This window comes from Pimephales promelas, chromosome 11 (genome assembly GCF_988280905.1).
Source record: "Pimephales promelas chromosome 11, fPimPro1.hap1.1, whole genome shotgun sequence".
Lineage (NCBI taxonomy): Eukaryota > Metazoa > Chordata > Actinopteri > Cypriniformes > Leuciscidae > Pimephales > Pimephales promelas.
Genome location: NC_142779.1, coordinates 31,920,323 through 31,938,770, shown reverse-complemented (window position 1 = coordinate 31,938,770; position 18,448 = coordinate 31,920,323). Strand labels below are relative to the sequence as shown.

At 39.4% G+C, this 18,448-nt stretch overlaps 1 protein-coding gene across 1 annotated transcript; it reads left to right on the top strand.

Moving 5' to 3' along the window:
• The first annotated feature begins 9,997 nt into the window (after positions 1–9,997).
• On the top strand, positions 9,998–15,123 carry dldh (dihydrolipoamide dehydrogenase). The gene is made up of 11 exons (XM_039690674.2): positions 9,998–10,511; positions 10,599–10,895; positions 11,304–11,364; positions 11,456–11,713; positions 12,337–12,397; positions 12,484–12,614; positions 12,730–12,899; positions 12,990–13,206; positions 13,302–14,109; positions 14,193–14,298; positions 14,404–15,123. Exons 1-11 carry the CDS (start codon positions 10,464–10,466, stop codon positions 14,407–14,409), a joined length of 2,163 nt encoding a protein of 720 aa, XP_039546608.2. The 5' UTR covers positions 9,998–10,463; the 3' UTR covers positions 14,410–15,123.
• Positions 15,124–18,448: the final 3,325 nt, after the last annotated feature.

The window sequence follows — 18,448 nt, the reverse complement described above, 5'->3', positions numbered from 1 at the left end:
TGTGGAGAATTGTCACAGAAGGCTCCAAGTGTTTTACTAGTGTAATATTTTTTAATTTAATAATTAGTGGGGTTATTATTCAGTAGGCTATTTCCAGATGTACATTTAAGACATATTCACGTTCATTAAAATCTAGTTAGATGAGTGAAAATTTGCATTCATAGTGTTACTATTATGACATATTTTTCAATTAAAATATGGGCAAGTAAATATTCCTGTATATGTCAAAGAATCATTTTTACCTTTCAGATTCTGCTTTGTCTATCACTGCGTTTTTAACTGTTATTAACTAAATTGCCAAAGTAGGCTATAAATACAAGTTTATTTACAGTGGTATGAATACGTTTTGGCACCCATGCTAAAGTTGCCTAAAAGAGGAATAAAAAAATCATCTTTTGGATATTGATCTTAATGCCTTAATTAGAAAAATAAGGAAAACTCCAACCTTTAAGGACACCAATTTTCTTTGTGAATGAATAATGCATCATAAATAAATAAAATGTTTTTCCTTAAAATACAGGGTGCATAAGTCAGGACACCCCTATGTTAAATTCCAGAGTCAGGCAGATTTTTATTTTTAAAAGCCAGTTATTTCATGGATCCAGGATAATATGCATCCTGATAAAGTTCCCTTTCCTTTGGAATTAAAATATCCCCACATCATCACACACCATTCACCACGCCTAGAGATTGGCATGGTTTTATTTCAGTTAGCAGCTGGTTTGATTTGCATTGAAAGATGATCTTATGGAAAGTACCCCATGCCAATCTCAAGGTGTGGTGGAAGGTGTGTGATGATGTGGGGATATTTTAATTCCAAAGGAATGGGAACTTTATTAGGATGCATATTATCCTGGATCCATGAAATAACTGGCTTTTAAAAATAAAAATCTGCCTGACTCTATGGGAATTTAGCGCACCCTGTATTTTAAGGAAAAACATTTATTTATTTATGATACATTATTCATTCACAAAGAAAATTGGTGTCCTTAAAGGTTGGAGTTTTCCTCATTTTTTCTAATTAAGGCATTAAGATCAATATCCAAAAGATGAGTTTTTATACCTCTTTTTAGGCAACTTTAGCATGGGTGCCAAAACTTATTCATACCACTGTAATATTTTACAGTACAGACACATTGACTAAATGTATAAATAGTAATATTATTATGTCAAAGGTCTTTATGGGTTGGGGGGTGGGGTCACATTTTGTGCTAACAACAAAATTAGCCAATTGTGTCCCATTTATTTCAGATAATAAGAGATTGGATTATGCATCATCATCATCATCATCCTCCACATGCATGCTAAACTTATATCTATTGTTACAATTGAAAAGATTGTTCTTTGTTCTTGGGGAGCATCTTCCCCATTATATAAAACTTAGCGCTAAATTAGGGCATGCGGACCTATCCAATATGTCAATCCTACTTTTATGAGTTTCATGAGTTTCACAAGCTGATTAGAGAGGGAAAAATCAACTAGAATGACATTGATGATATAAACCTGTATTTATGTTTAGATTTTTTCCACTCAACTCTTCAGCTATTAATTATACCTGCATAGAAACAGCAGATGTGCCCTAACATTTGACAGACGCAGAAATTCAATGTAGCTTAGATGAGCGGCACAAGTTATTCTCTTTCGGGTGAACTATTGATTTTTCTTCCTCTTTGAACCAAAGTTTCTCACATAAACAAAACCACCCCAGGGAAAGGGGCAGATGTTCCCTAAAGGACGACGGCACGCGACAGTCCTCGAGTCTGTTGAAGAATTCACCTCTCTCTCTCTCTCTCTCTCTCTCTCTCTCTCTCTCTCTCTCTCTCTCTCTCTCTCTCTCTCTCTCTCGCAGCATTTCCTCAAAATAGCATTTGATTCAAGTAATTAAAAAGAAAAAGTAACTTCCTAGACCGGATGCAGTTGATTCACAGTGCGTTTTATTGTTTTTTTTTTTTCATAATGAGCGCGCCACCCGAGCCATGCACGCGACACATCCTTTGTTATTTTAATCAGCGCGAGTCCTTGCTGCGTCACGATGGGGGAATCTACTATCATCAATATATTCTATTGTCTTTTTCCTTAACACAAAAATAAGGTTAAAACGTATTCACATGCTTGATGCCACAACACTTTCACATAGGACTGCGCCGCCGAGAGAGAAAATCAAACATTTGCGCTCTACTTAATTTTTGACGGATCTGCGCCGATTCGCAGACACCCTCCCACACGCCGTTACTCTGTGTTCCCACGGCCACTTCCAGAAGCTTCCCTAACCATATGGCCCATCAGCGGCATTCATGTGCTTCTGCTTCTTTACATGCTTCCAGTCTCGTTCGGAGGAAGCCCGCGTGCGCGCGCACTGCCCAGAGAGGCAGTGGAGACATGCAGTTGTGATGTGAAAAAACGCCATTTGGTTGGTAGCAGATGGTTGGCTTGGGGAGGGGGGCTGTCCGCGTCTTCAGAGAGAGTCCCCGAGGGCTCCCCTTGTATTCAGAATCAATGAAAATTAAAGCGCAAAGAAAGATGAAGAGTCAGAGCTCGAGTCCCGGCTTTGTTTGCCGCAACTACTGGTGGGCAGGAGTTAAAGTACAACAGCCCCCTATAGAAACACTTAAGTTAAACAGTCTCCCCATAGTCCACCTTCAGAAAAGAGGAGGAATGCGAGAAAGGAGCTTTCTGCTTGATTTAACCAGGACAGAATCGCGTGGCATAAATTATGCTTGAAAAGAATAAGCGAAGTGGGCATAAATCTGAGGGTTTTCAGCATGCTTTTCAGGGACGCTTTGCTGGGCTAATCGGGAAATGTGTGCAACGTCAGGGCAAAGAATAGTGTGATGATAGCTGCGTGACACGGTTCCGCTCTTATTTACGGCCAGCGGAGTGTGTGATGCAATGACACCTGTCGCGCGATAACATCCCATCGCATCAGCAAACCCGTTCGATTAAACACTAATGCATGCTTCGAATAGGACTGAATTATTTTCTTCGGTGGGCTCCCTACAACGCGTAATTGTGCACGTATTGTTGCATTCCCATGGATTTGAAAACCGCGAGCGCTTTTAATTAACGCACTAATGAAGACCACCCTCACACACACAAACACACAAACGCTCACGAGACAGAGCGAAAAGAGCGCGAGCGCGACTTATTTAACAATACGAACGATTAAAAAGACGTATTGGAAACTTCCTCGTCAAATTAAACGCAAAATAATTGATAAAACACCACAACAACAGAAGCTATACTATACTAGGTACTTTTGTGAGGGATGACGTGTAGAGAGGGGAACTCATTGTGAGGGGAGCAGGTGCTGTGTGAATTACCATACAGCTGAGAGCACAGAGAGAGAGAGAGAGAGAGAGAGAGAGAGAGAGAGAGAGAGAGAGAGAGAGAGAGAGAGAGAGAGAGAGAGAGAGAGAGAGAGAGAGAATTTTGAATTTTGAAAAAATACTTTATTTACAATTTTTCACAAAACAAGTTTCACCATTTACTAATTTTCCATTTACCTTTTATACCACACACAAAGCTTTTTCTACATTAGTAGATGAGAAAAAAATATTTGTCCATCAATAACAGAGCACAAAGCCTCATTCTTGCACCATTTCTCTTCAAATGTAATAACATCATTCATGGAAGTATAAAAACGAAAATCAATAAGTATTCTGGATTTGACAGTGGCTAAAAACATAATATTAATATCTTGATCAGCACCCCCTTCTATCTTGTTTTTTCTGCTCATATAAATTGCCAACTTCGCTTGACCTATAAGAAAATTTAAACACTGACAAATAAACCTATTTCTTCTAACATACCTAAAACCAATAATAAATACGTCTATAGAAAAAGATTCATTAAAACTATAAAATAAATTATGTAATAAACTAAACAACCTTTGTAGTCTAACACAATCCATATAAGCATGAAAAACAGTCTCTCTACTAGAACAAAAAGGGCATTCTGCAGAAACATCAGGATTTAAAACTGAAATAAAAGCATTAACTGCTATCGCACCATGTAAAAGTCTCCATTGTATGTCCCCAACTCTTTTACCTAATGGTGGCTTATACAATGATCTCCACTCTGGTTTATTATCATCATCAAGTTGTAGAACATTACGCCATGGTGTATCAACCCTCTCATTAAGCGCTTTTTTATTAAAAGCAAGAACACAACCTTTATAAAAAGATTTACCAGTACTTGAAAAAAAATTAAAACATAGAGATTTTCCAGAGCTTAAAAAAATTCCTGAAACATCATCTAACATAGGAAAAATAAAAAACTCAGATAATACATCCTCTTCATTAGGAACAATTTTGTGTTCGTAGTATTCTGATAACAGTTTCAGTTCATCAAAAGTGAGTTTTTGTTTCCATTTTTGTAATAAATGAAAAACAGATCGTAAGGACTTAATTTTCAAACTCAAAGCAACTCCTTCCATATTCCCAAAGTCTGGTCCTGTCAAGTGTACTAGACTCCCCATAGTACAAATTTTGGATGCCACAAGTGTTTCTGTAAGTCCAGGAATTGAACAGTCATTGTGTTTTAAATCGAACCGTGCTCCATATATTAACGGTTCTTTGAGGAGCCAGTAAAGAGATTCAAAATGTCCTTCTCTTTGCACTCTGAACATTTTCCACACTTTAAAAACATTACGATAAAAAATAGGCATCCCATTAAGGTTCACCTTTGACAAGTCCATGAAAAAAAGATTCCTGTCCATTTTCAAATTACCCACATTTTGTAATATTTTACATGCAACTGCTTTCCAGTTTGAGGTTACAGAATTATCAAGAAGTCTTTGTAAAAACTGTAAACGAAAAGCTGCTGCTCTACTTTGAATATGAACCAATCCTTGCCCTCCTTCTTCTTTAGGTAAAAACAATATGCTCTGAGGAACCCAATGTAACTTATCCCAGAAAAAATCAACTAAAATTGCTTGAATCTCTGCTAAGAGACGCAAAGGAGGATCAATACAGGTTAACTTATGCCATAAAGAGGAAGCAACTAAATTATTTATAACTAAAGCTCGACCTCTATATGACATATTTGGGATTAACCATTTCCATTTTTCAAGTCTACCTTTAACTTTTTCAAGAGTTCCTTCCCAATTTTTTTGTACAATCACTTCATCTCCTAAAAAAACCCCTAAATATTTAAAACCTCCTCTCTTCCAAACCAAGCCAGGAGGAAGGGCAAACGGAACATTTTTCCAATCCCCTATTAAAATTGCTTCACTCTTTTCCAAGTTAATTTTAGCAGAGGACAGTTTTTTAAAATCATCAAGTACACGCATTAAAACCTTTACATCACTCTGTTGGCTAACAAACACTACTACATCATCAGCGTACGCAGAGACTGTTATACTTTCAACATTGGGCAATTTAAAACCTTGTACATTCTTCCTCAATTGCTGCAGCAGAGGTTCTATTGCTAGTGAATATAGCATTCCAGAGAGCGGGCATCCCTGCCTCACCCCTCTAAAAACTTTAAAAGGAGTGCACAAGCCACCATTAATTTTGAGTATGCTCTCAACATCACTATACAAAACTTTGATTTTATCAATAAAACCCTTACTAAAACCAAATGCTTTTAATGTTTCCCATAAATATGCATGCTCAACCCTATCAAACGCTTTCTCCTGGTCAAGCGAAATCAAGCCAATGTCACTATTTGACAACTTAGAGACATAATAGATATCCCTAATAAGGGAAATATTATCAAAAATTGACCTTTTGGGAACACAGTAAGTTTGGTCCGGATGGATCACCTTACTCATAACTTTTGTTAATCTGTTGGCTAAAATCTTTGAAAGAAGTTTATAGTCACTACACAGAAGTGAAACAGGTCTCCAGTTTTTGATCTCAGTGAGATCTCCTTTCTTGGGAAGAAGGGTCAGGATTGCTCTCCGGCAACTCAAAGGTAGAAGACCTTCGTCCAAACTACCATTGAGGACTTCTAAGAGATCCTCTCCTAAAACTTCCCAAAAACATTTGTAAAAGTCTATGGGTATGCCATCAACTCCAGGCACCCTTCCGGATTCCATGCTCTGAACGGCCTTATGCAGTTCTCCCAGGCTGAGCGCACCTGAAATCTCTGCATTACCTTCATCAGACACCTTTGGTAAATCCTCAAAAAAAGCACTTTTACTGATATTGTCTGATCCTACTTCACTTCTGTACAGTGTCTCATAAAAACCAATTGCCCTACTTCTGATCCCTACAGGATTGGACAACAGAATTCCTTCTTCTGATCGCAAAGCGTGAATGATTCTTTTTTGCCCGTTTTTCCTTTCAAGGTTAAAAAAATACTTTGAAGGTGCATCCATCTGATCAAGACTTATAAATCTTGACCGGACCAAAGCCCCCTGTGTTTTAACCCCTAATAATTCTGCCAATTGATTTCTTTTCTTAGAAAGAATCTTCAGATAACTTTTTTGTTTCGTTAAATCCGCCAATTCCTGTATCTTAATTATGTCATTCTCTAAGTCTTTCATTGACTGATTTAAAACTTTGGTGCTGTTATGAGCATACTGCTGACAATACTGTTTAATTTGCACTTTACCAAAATCCCACCATTTCTGAACTGATTGAAAAGAATCTTTTGTTGTTCTGTAATCGGCCCAAAACAACTTAAACGTGTGTATAAAATCCTTATTATCTAACAACGTTAGATTAAAATGCCAGTACGCACTTTTTGGCTTGACAGAATTCAAAATAAAAGAACATTGCACCATACAATGATCTGAAAGACCAACAGGAAAAATACAACAATTTTTAAAAATACCAGTATGATGTTTAAACACATAAAATCTGTCCAATCTTGCCAAAGATAAAACATTACCACGTGTATGTGCCCAAGTATATTGCCTTTTATCCTCATGATAAAACCTCCACACGTCACTTAATTCATGCTTATTTATTATTTGAAAGAGACGCTTTCTTGACGGCATATGGGGTTCAATATGATTTCTGTCACAATTACTCACTGTACAATTAAAATCTCCCCCCAGAAATAAATAATCATCATTAGAAACATCTTGTAAAACAGAACATAATGTATCCAAAAACAACATCCTATCAATTGTTGAGTTGGGGACATACACACAAATAAAAACAAAATTACAATTCTCAACTTGTGCTTTCACTTTTAAAAGTCGACCTTTCAAAAATTCTTTAACTTGATATGAAGCTGGATTAAATGTTTTTGCAAATAATATTGCTACTCCTCCACTTAAAGTGGTATTGTGACTGAAAAAAGATAAGCCTTCCCATTCCTTCATCCAATCATTCACATTATTCACGTCACTATGTGTTTCCTGAATCAAAGTGACATCTAATTTTTTCTGCTTGATAATTTCATACAGCTCAGCTCTTTTTCTATAATCTCTAGCACCATTGACATTCAAGGAGGCAATCCGCACTTCAGCCATACTTAAATAAATAAACAAACAAAAAAACACAAGTGAAATCATATAACTAAAGTTCTTAGTCTTCATTTTCATTTAACTCCGTGCCAACTTTCCTCACAATCTTTTTCAAACGATACACCTCCCTGTTCGAAAGGCACCCATCTACTAATAAACCTTTAGCTTTGTTATAGAACTGATTCAAGTCAGGAAAATAATCCTTTACAACCACACCCCTTTTGTTTTTTGTGGTATTAAGGAAGCGTTTTATGTCATCAACGTCATAACTTCTGCTTATAGCAGCTTCACTCTGTGACAACACTGTACTCGAGTCAGACATTTCACTTCCACTTTCTGACTCTTTCTGATCCTCATCACCCTCGACCACCTCACCTTTTTTAAAACACTTTATGTGACTGATCTTTTCCACATGTTTCCGTTTTGTTGGCACTTTGAACAGCCTACTCTCTGTTTCTATATCAGACACATCGCCCATGTTTTCAACATCACTGTTCAACAAAACAGTTTTTGCAGCAACAGTTTCTGAAGAAGTGTCCCTACCTTCATTTAATGATTCCACCGAGGTCGATCCGGCTTCCACAGGCCCCTCAACAGTTGCTCCTTCCCCAACAGGTATATCCACAGTCGGCACTGCTTCAGCCAGACCGACCTCAGCCGGTTCAGACGCAGGCTTATCTTTAGTTGAAGCACTACCTCCAGCTGCACTCTTATCAGGACATGAACGTATTAAATGGCCCGATTTACCACATCCAAAACACTTCATTTTATCAGTGGTAACAAACACAACATATTCAAAATCATCCACACGAAAATTTAGAGCCAAGTCCAATTCCGCGTCATCTTTGATGATCATGAACGCAAATCTCCTGAATGAAACTATGTGTTTCAATAAAGGAGACTCGCACCCGATCGTGATCTTCTTAATCGGTGAAACCAACTTCCCATACCTTGATAGTGCTTGTTTCAAAATATCATCACTGAGAAACGGAGGGATATTTGATATTGTGATTTTTTTTGACGGTAACAACAGCGGTAGAACAGGTGTAAGTATTTCATCAATGATTATGCCTCTCGCAACTACCTCATTTGCTCTTTCCACCGAGTTTAAAAAAATCACGGTCGCACCATTCATTCTGGATGCGGAGAGAATGTTTTGGTGACCAACAATCTCTCCTACACCCAGACAACAAGTTTCTACACTCGCCACGGATACGATCTTAACTCCGTGACGGCGTGTTAAAACATCGAGCCCAGTACCAGCCTGAGCTGCCATGCTTTCCAAGAAAGCAGGCAGCACAAATAAACACCACACAAGACAAAAAACAAGTGAAACAAACAAATTCAAAAGAAAGAAGAAAGAAAAAAAAAAACGAAAGAAAAAACACAAAGAGAAAGAAACAGATACACGCGCTCAAAATTCACGCTCTCACACACGCTCCACAAACGCCCACGCATGCGCAGAGAGAGAGAGAGAGAGAGAGAGAGAGAGAGAGAGAGAGAGCGAGCGAGAGAGAGAGAGAGAACTTATTCTCCCCTCACACACAATAACAAAGTGCCTTAATGACAGCCACGCGAGCGACACACACCAGTTCAGCGTTTACAATCCAGATGGAAACTCGAACTTATAGTCACCAAAACTTAAACCACTGAAACGAAAGATGTGTTGTTAAAAAAAGCAAAGAAGGTTCATAAGAATAAATATGTTCTCTTTGCATGACCTGAATATGCGAGGATAGGAGCCTAATTGATAAAAATGTTGTCATAAAATGCCACGGTATACAATTAGCCATATATTGCTTTAATTTATGGATTTATTAAGGTTAACTGAAAAAAAAGTAAAAATTAGTAAAAATTGAAAAGAATGATGGTTTGACATCCTGTTGTTATTATGTTTTACAATAACAAACCTTTTAGGTCACTAGCTCAAATATGTAATACTTTTTGGTTTAACTTTAAAAGGTAGCCCAAATTACCTGGGCTGGTTGCCTTAAAAATTTGAGTTCATTGAGATATAAACTCAAAATAGGCCTATTATGTTATCTGACATTAATTATCTAAGTTGATTGGACAAGATACAGTTTTTTTTTGTTTTTTTTTTACCGTGATGAACATTACAACGACCTTTTAAACAAACTAAATAAATAGAAAAAATAGAAAAGATTAGCACAACATAAACCCCGCTGTAGGCTATTATTTGTCCCGTTATCAGGAATGCGACATTCCTGCAATGTGTGATGCAATTTGTGGTTTTAGGTCAGAGTGGGATGTACAGGATTCTCAAGGTTGCTTATTTTCCTGTATGTAAATTATTTTTTTTACTCTCTCTCTCTCACACACACACACACACACACACACACACATTCTATCTCTCTCCCAGTGGCAAAGAGTTGCACATTTTACAGCTCAGTGACCATTTGCCGATTTTTTTCTTCTTTTCTTGGGGAGGGGGGTTGTTGGGGATGGTGTGGATTGAAAAGTGTCCCTTTGTGACAACCAGAGCCAGATTGGGGAGTAGCTCATTTGCATCTCATTACCCTAGCAGTCTCTGCCTGTATAAAACCGGCCGCAGGAGGACTGGGACACTAAACACGCACAATCCAGTCAGTCTCTCACATGGAAACAAGAGTATACGGGAGGAAAGTTTGGATCATTTCCACGCCAATTATATAAACGGAAAATAAGATAAGAAGAACCCCATTCCTGGGTTTTCTGCATTTCCCCCCCTGCTTCCTAAACTAAGTGGACTGCAAACTTTTGACAACTTGGAGTATTCGCCTTCTGAGGGAATTTGTTCGTCCCCATTTTTTCTCTTTTTTTTGCGCATCGGGGTTTCCTCTTTATATTCGTATTTGGGATTTAATTGGGATTTTTTTTCAAGGGAGACTTTCATGGGCTTGCATGAGCTGATAAAGTGAACGCAACAGAGCATCTGCCTGCCACTGAGTGGAGAACTTCGAGCCTCAATGATTTATTGAGACACGGTCTCATACAATCGCCTGGCCCGTGGAAGCTTCACAGCACAGTTCAGATCATCTCCACCATGGGACGACTTATGATAGCGGCTTTGCTGTGTGTCGTTATAAGCCAGGTAATTAAAGATTTACTGTATGTGAGCAATGATCTCACATTATGATGGCAACTTTAAGTAATTGATTCTATTTGCATGTCTTTTCAGGGGATTTGTTCTGGGGTTTTCGAGTTAAAGTTGCAGGAGTTTCTTAACAAGAAAGGGCTGACAGGCAACGCAAACTGCTGCAAAGGATCCGCGCCAGAAGTTCAGCAGTGTGAATGCAAAACCTTTTTTAGGATTTGCCTGAAACATTACCAAGCCAATGTGTCTCCAGATCCTCCGTGCACTTACGGTGGGTCCGTTACCCCAGTGCTCGGATCAAACTCCTTCCAAGTTCCCGAGAGCTTTCCTGACAGCTCGTTCACCAATCCCATTCAGTTCTCCTTTGGATTCACATGGCCGGTGAGTAGTTTGTGCGTTTATTTATTTATTTATTAAATTGTAGGCTACTGTATAACGTTATCTTGATAGCCTATTTGTCCGTTTTGATGTGGTTTATCACAACCCTAATGATTTATAAGGACTCAGGATGTGGGTATTTAGACGCTTTAGCGGGTGGGAAAAGTCACATCCCCTGGGTTGAAACATAATTGTCAGCTCAGTGTGAAATTCCGAAACCTTTCATTTTACTGCAGTAAGTAAGTGTGAAATCGGAAAAATGAAGCTCGAATCCCCAGTGCGATCACACCTCAAGCCATTCACATCTTCCGTTATATGTAAATCAGCAGGGATGTGTGGAGGAATGCGTTTCTATTCCAATCTTGACCTTTCAACTTAGGCTATATTAACACGTAATTTTCTATGTTTCAGGGAACATTTTCGCTGATTATCGAAGCGTTGCACACCGATTCCAACGATGATCTGTCGACAGGTAAGTTAACGCGAAATGCATTTAACAGAAGTTACGCTTCTGTTCATCATTGTACGGGAATGAGCTAACGCAAAATCTAAAACGTCCACAGAAAACCCAGAACGCCTGATCAGTCGTGTGACCACCCAAAGGCACCTGACAGTGGGCGAGGAATGGTCCCAAGATCTACAGGTCGGTGGGAGGACAGAGCTGAAGTACTCGTACAGATTCGTTTGTGATGAGCATTACTACGGCGAGGGATGCTCTGTCTTCTGCCGTCCCCGCGACGACACTTTCGGCCACTTTACCTGTGGAGAGCGCGGAGAAATCATCTGCAACTCCGGTTGGAAAGGACATTACTGCACAGAACGTAAGTATAAACTATATTTATCACCTGTGTTTTGAAAGTTTTCAGTGCATGCTTGCTTCGGTATTTCGTGAGGAAAAAAACAACAACAAACTTCGTCGCTATGGTAGCAAGCAACAGGCGTTTGTGTGATTCAAATGAGGGACGTTGGCCAAATAATGGCACGCGTGCCATAGATTAAATGTAACGCCTGATTGGTTACTTGGCAGAGCGCTGGGCGCTGATTGGCTCAGAGCGGTGAGGTATTGTTGGAAGGGGGCAGCTGCAGAGTGAAGGTAGACAATAGAGCAGCTGTCCTGCACTGGCACCATGTACACCAGCTGTCCACCCTTATCTGCGCCGACTCTGGGACATTATGGGGAGGGGGTTGGATGAACAGAGTGAAAAAGGGGACTTCTGACCCACAGTTAGAGAAAAAAGGGGCTTTTGTTTAGGAAGCTTTTGTATGAGTGCAACTGTGTTAACCAGAGTGTCCTTCCAATGGTTGTGAGGAGAAGTTTTTGTTGTTGTTGTTGTTGTTACCCACAAAGTACGAGTGAGCAGTTTGGTCAAGCTGTGCCAGAATAATAATAATGGAGTCTGTCAGAAAGGACCCGGTAATAATAAATAAACATTTCTCTTCATAGCAATCTGTCTTCCGGGATGCGATGAAGACCATGGGTATTGCGACAAACCCGGTGAATGCAAGTAAGTGCGATGGAGATTTTTAACACTCAACCCTCATTGCTGTGGAAGTTAACAACATACTAACCGGTCCTCTTTGGTGTTTTTAGATGCAGAGTGGGATTTAATGGAAAGTACTGTGACGACTGCATCCGCTATCCGGGCTGCTTGCATGGCACCTGCCAACAGCCATGGCAATGCAACTGCCAAGAGGGTTGGGGAGGCCTCTTCTGTAACCAAGGTGAGCCTTTGGACATCATAAACTCAGTAGTTGAACAAGTTGTTGGTTTAGAGTTGTCCATTGACTCTGTACGCAGCAGAGAAGACTAACCTACATGTTTTATTTTGTGTCGCAGATCTTAATTACTGCACACATCACAAACCATGCCAGAATGGGGCCACTTGCACCAACACTGGCCAGGGAAGCTACACCTGCTCATGCAGACCTGGCTTCACCGGAGACCTCTGTGAGAAAGAGGTCAACGAATGCTCTGGCAGCCCGTGCAGAAATGGAGGAAGTTGCACTGTGAGTTTTAAGAAATATGCGACTCTCTGTTTTATGTGTTGTATAGGACAATGTCCTAACTTCATCTCAATTGTTCCCCGGATTTCACAGGATCTTGAAAACACCTACAGCTGCACATGTCCTCCTGGTTTCTACGGAAGAAACTGCGAGCTGAGCGCCATGACTTGCGCCGACGACCCCTGCTTCAACGGTGGACGCTGCGCTGATAACCCTGATGGAGGATACTTCTGTCAGTGTCCAACGAGCTACGCTGGATTCAACTGTGAAAAGAAGATTGATCACTGCAGCTCCAACCCTTGCTCGAATGGTACATTGATTGCTCCCATTCAAATCCCTGAAATGCTGAAGAGGGATTGTTTGAATCAGTTGTCTCATGTCTTCTATCTTACTCTTATTCTGCAGGTGCCCAATGTCTAGATCTTGTGGACTCCTATCTTTGTCAGTGTCCTGAGGGTTTCACTGGAACGCACTGTGAAGACAACATCGATGAGTGTGCCACCTATCCCTGTCAGAACGGCGGCACGTGCCAAGACGGAATCAACGACTACACCTGCACCTGCCAACCTGGATACAACGGGAAGAACTGCACCTCCACGGCCAACAAGTGCCTCCACAACCCGTGCCACAACGGTGCCACTTGTCATGAGAGGGATGGACGCTATGTGTGCGCTTGCATCCCGGGTTACGGAGGACGTAACTGTCAGTTCTTGCTCCCGGAGAACTCACAGGGACAAGCCGCCGTTGAGGAACCCGACAAAAGATACTCTTACGCCGAGGACGATGGGGCCTTTCCTTGGACGGCGGTTTGTGCTGGGATTATTTTAGTGCTTTTAGTCCTGATCGGCGGCACCGTCTTGGTCGTCTACATCCGTCTTAAGCTGCACCAGAGGAGCCAGCAAGTCGACAGCCATAATGAGATCGAGACCATGAACAACCTGACCAACAACTGCAGCCGAGACAAGGACTTGTCCGTAAGCGTCATCGGAACCGCGCAAGTAAAGAACATCAACAAGAAAGTGGACTTTCAGAGCGACGCCACGGGCGGAGAAAAAAACGGATTCAAATCTCGTTACTCTCTAGTGGATTACAATCTTGTTCATGAGCTAAAGCCAGAGGACTTGGGCAGAGAGGACACTGAGAAGAGCGAAGCAACAAAATGCGAGGATTTCGAGTCCGACTCAGAGGAGAAACACAGAAATCATTTAAAAAGGTAAATATTGTTGCGTGTGGATTTTGGTTGCTTTCGACAAGGTGTTGTTATGCAGTACTGAAGTTGAGTCTTTTCATTTTCAGTGATTCTTCAGAGAGGAAACATACAGATTCTTTGTGCAAAGACACAAAGTACCAGTCAGTCTTTGTTTTATCAGAGGAGAAGGATGAATGTATTATTGCAACCGAGGTAAGTCCAGAAGCTTTCTGTTGTTTGAAGCCATGAGACGTTAGTCTGCAAGTCTCAAATCGAGATTTCTGAAAGCTAAATTTATGCCATTTCTTCTCGTTCCAGGTGTAACGCCACAACGGAGCTGTAGCTCATCTTGTTCTACAGGAGGTTTTACTCCAGTAATGCTGCTCAAACCAGAGGGAAGGTTTCCCTCATGTGACTGCTGCTGTGAAACTTATGTTGAAGGTGATATTCAGAATGAGCTGGTTCTCAACTGAAGTAAACACAGTGACTGCAGGAAAGGACGTTGGGCCATACTGGCTCGGACTCTCAAAGTTTGTTTCCCAGGAACGTGCCAAGTGGACTCGCTGCACTTCCTGTAGGGACGGTTTTACCTCATTGCACTATGATGGGTTGTATTTTTAATGTATTTAACACACATTTGAATCGAATACTGTGTATGCATATGCACTGACTGCAGTGTGTATCTGGAAGTTCTCTGATCGTTACATGGATCAGTTGAGGAAAAACACTGCCATCAAATATGTTTGTTACTGATTTGTTTTTGGAAAGCTTGTATTTCTTTTATTTAAATGTTATTTGTGATCGACGTGTTTGTGGTTTCTTTTTTCGTGTGCGTGAAGTTTGATGTAATTTAAAATCTTTTTTCATTTTGCAAATTTGTCTATTGTAAATAAGGCACTTCGAGTCGATGTGACTTTTCTGATGTAAATGTATTTAAACACGCTGTCAAATCTTACAGGAATTGTTTTTATGACTGTTGCCCAATGAAAAAAAAAATCACCTTAATATTTTTCCAAATAAATCCTGTATGAAATATCACAAAATTGGTCAGGTATTACTGAGTTATTGCACTTGAGTTTGCTATCTTTAAATCCTTTTGTTAATTTTGCCAGATTTATGTGACAAATGTAGCATGTTTTCCCTTTTAACCTCATTGAGTAAGACAAAGACACACCCGGTAAAGTCAAATTACAGCCTCGATCTTGATGGCAGGGTATTTTTGGGATGCAAGAGCACTTTGACAAAAACATCAAAACCACTTTTTGGGTGAAGTTTCTGTTTGGTGGAACTTTTTATGTCAAAGCTGCAACCAAGCTCATTATGTGACTTTTACAAAGCAAAAGTAGAACAGGAACACTCCCTCCCTTACCATTTAATAAGTATTAAACATGCAGTATTTTCTTTTTTTTTATCATTCAGAACAACCTCCAAGCATAGATATTTTAGGGTTAACATGTGCTCACTTATTCGAGCAGACCACCGAATACAACTTCTGGGGATGTGACTTTTCATCCTATTAAATGGTATTTAAAGGAATTGCATTTTATGGATATTTAGAGCACAAGAGAGCATATCATTATGCATTTTCAATATAGTTAATTCAATATGGAAAGTAGCTGTCCAATTAGAAGTGACTTCTGTCGCTCTGTAGAACTTGTAGAGTCTTTGGTTACGGGTTCAGGGAGGATACAGTGAAAAGTATTCACTGGTATTAGCCAACTGTTGGACAGTTGCTTTCACATACCACGCTAAGCTTTTAACTTAACTTTTTTCACTCGCACAATAGGATTTCGCTGAGTTGGAAAATAACAGGAGACAGGCCTAAAGCAGTTCTTTTGTTTCTTCATTCAGTGTAGGCCTGACGCACTGCTGCAAATATCTTCTATTAGATCTTTTTCAGTTGTGTGTGTTTTCAACATTGTGTTCGGTGTGTGATTCTTTAGCAAAATATTTCTTAATTTAAAACAAAAAAAGAACATTCAGAATGTTCATAATAGTCTCATCAGGCTCAGGGTGAAAATGTTTGCAAGTTGCAAGTTGTGCTTAACCATTACTCCAACATATGCGGCAAGCTAGTGTAAACGGTTTTTGTACAGTTTGCTGTTACACATCCATATTGTGTTCCTCATTAGTTTGTCCTGTTCAATAAAGACCAAAAGATGTGATGCAATGGACACTTTTCACATTTCTAAGGTTCTCAGAAGCAGAAGTCATCCTAGTTGTGGTGAATATACTACAACAAATAGAACTTTTGATTTCCCATTTGCTTTAAAAGCAAAAAATAATGTTTCTACGACTTTCTAAAAAATATTAAGAGATTGATTACAGTTGTCAGAAAAGAGAAAGATTGCTAATTTGCCATCACTCCCTTGGCTACAAACACTCATGCCGCAGCTTTAACTGGTTTTGTGAAATGTAATGCCAATGGGTAATATAACACAAAGTATATAGTTGTATTATTCAAAGGTGTATTGAGAGATTTGTAGATATGCAACCTTAAGAACAATGTTTTAAACATGGTTTCAGTGTAGAGTTCTTTTTCAACAGTATTTTGATCTTAATGTTCAAATGTGAAGGGCTAGATGTGGTAAAACACTCATAATGCATTCTAAGTGAATAGCTTCGCCCACAGTGAAATCTCATTGGTCCAGTACATTAACTCTTGCCCCACCAGCAATTAAAAAATAAATTAAAAAAAAAATCAGACACCGCCAGCATTTTTGATATTTTTCGAAAATTCTCCCAGAGTATTTTGTTGTATGAATGTCTGAACATACATATATCATAAAGAGTTCTTACTTTTTAATCAACACTTAATTTGAATTAAAAAGTTAAGTTTTTGTCAATGATTACAACGTGCATGATCAATGCTTCTATCGATTTCTTTCTTCTTTTTTGCCTGTGTTTTGATCCGGAGATTGTACTCTTTCAGAAAATGCATAATAGATGCATAATATGGTAAATTCCATCAATGGCGGAGAAAGAGTGTTTCCTGATTGTGGCATCCTCATAACAAGTATAGTTATGCGCTATATATGATAACCGCATAGATAGTTATGCTGTTAACCTTAAACTGGTAGCACTTTATTTTACAGTCCTGTTCCCCTTGTACATGCATACTATGTACTTATCAAAGTAATTACAATAACTGGGTAATAAATAGGTACAAACGCTGAACCTACCCATAAACCCAACCTTAACCCATTACAGTCGGACACATAAGTGCACCAAACCCTTTGTAGTCAATCAGTGTTGGGAGTAACACATTACAAAAGTAATACATTACAGTAACATATTACTTTTTGCTGTAACGCAGTAGTGTAAGGCATTACTAATCAATTTTCAGTAATATTTTACTCGTTACATGTTCAGTGAGGCTTGTATTACAGTTGTATTACAGTGAGGCTTGACTTTTAGTTTTAATTGTAAAAAAAATAAAATAAAAAATACAGCAAGATCGTGAGACATTAACGAATGGAAAATGCAAGTAGGTTAAGTTACCTGTTCGTGGTCAGTCAATAGCCACGTGTGGTGTCCAAGTTTGTAAATAAAGGCTGATATATCTGTATAGCGATTTATTTTCTACAGGAGTGCGGTGAGGCATGATTTCGGCCTCTGTGCTCGCGCTGGCCAGTGGAAAAGCGCCCAATGGGTGAGGATGGCATGAAGAAGACCACATTCGTGAGATGGACGTATATTAGGCAATTCGTTCGGTGTTTTCTTTTTAAACAGTTAGACTATGTTTAGGTGGTAATTGTCATGTTTTCCTCACGCAATCATGTTTTTGACGCGGTGGTGACGTGTTCATGTAGTAAGGGTGGCGATAAGCTCCTAAAAGCTGATGAAAAAGCAAAGATTATGAATATGTCAAATATGCCTATAGCAAGGACTTGAATTGTTTAGTAATAAAGATGAAGTTGACGATTCTGACTCGCAATCTTCGCAGTAGGCTAGTGAATGCGAAATGCACATTTCATTTCATAAGCAGAGAGCAGTCTGTTTTCTTTTGTTTTGAATTGTTCTGTTTACAAGTAGACATTTCAGTATAGATATATTTTTCAGGTCTGTGGAGTAGGCTATACTTATACGCTGAGTTTCGGTATAGCCTATTGGCTATTTATGAGACGCGCACCAGCACGCCCCCGCGCCTTATCTAATATTGTCTGCTTTTACTTCTTAAAGGCAACAGACTATGTGAAAGTTTTAAAGCAGTCTTTTAGTGCCAGTTGAGAGCGGCCGCGTCTGTAACATTGTTTTTTCCTCATAAATGCGAACACGAAAACTAAAATAAAATGAATATTTTAAGTTCTATGGAGACTGGAGAGCCAACCCTTCCTCATCCGATTTGCGCAGTGTAATTAAC

Bases quoted from the DNA above. Each gene is read 5' to 3' on its own strand.
- dldh (XM_039690674.2), top strand. From the start codon at position 10,464: ATGGGACGACTTATGATAGCGGCTTTGCTGTGTGTCGTTATAAGCCAG. The intron at 10,896-11,303 runs GTGAGTAGTTTG...TCTATGTTTCAG, and splicing joins CCTTTGGATTCACATGGCCG to GGAACATTTTCGCTGATTAT. The intron at 11,714-12,336 runs GTAAGTATAAAC...TTCTCTTCATAG, and splicing joins AGGACATTACTGCACAGAAC to CAATCTGTCTTCCGGGATGC.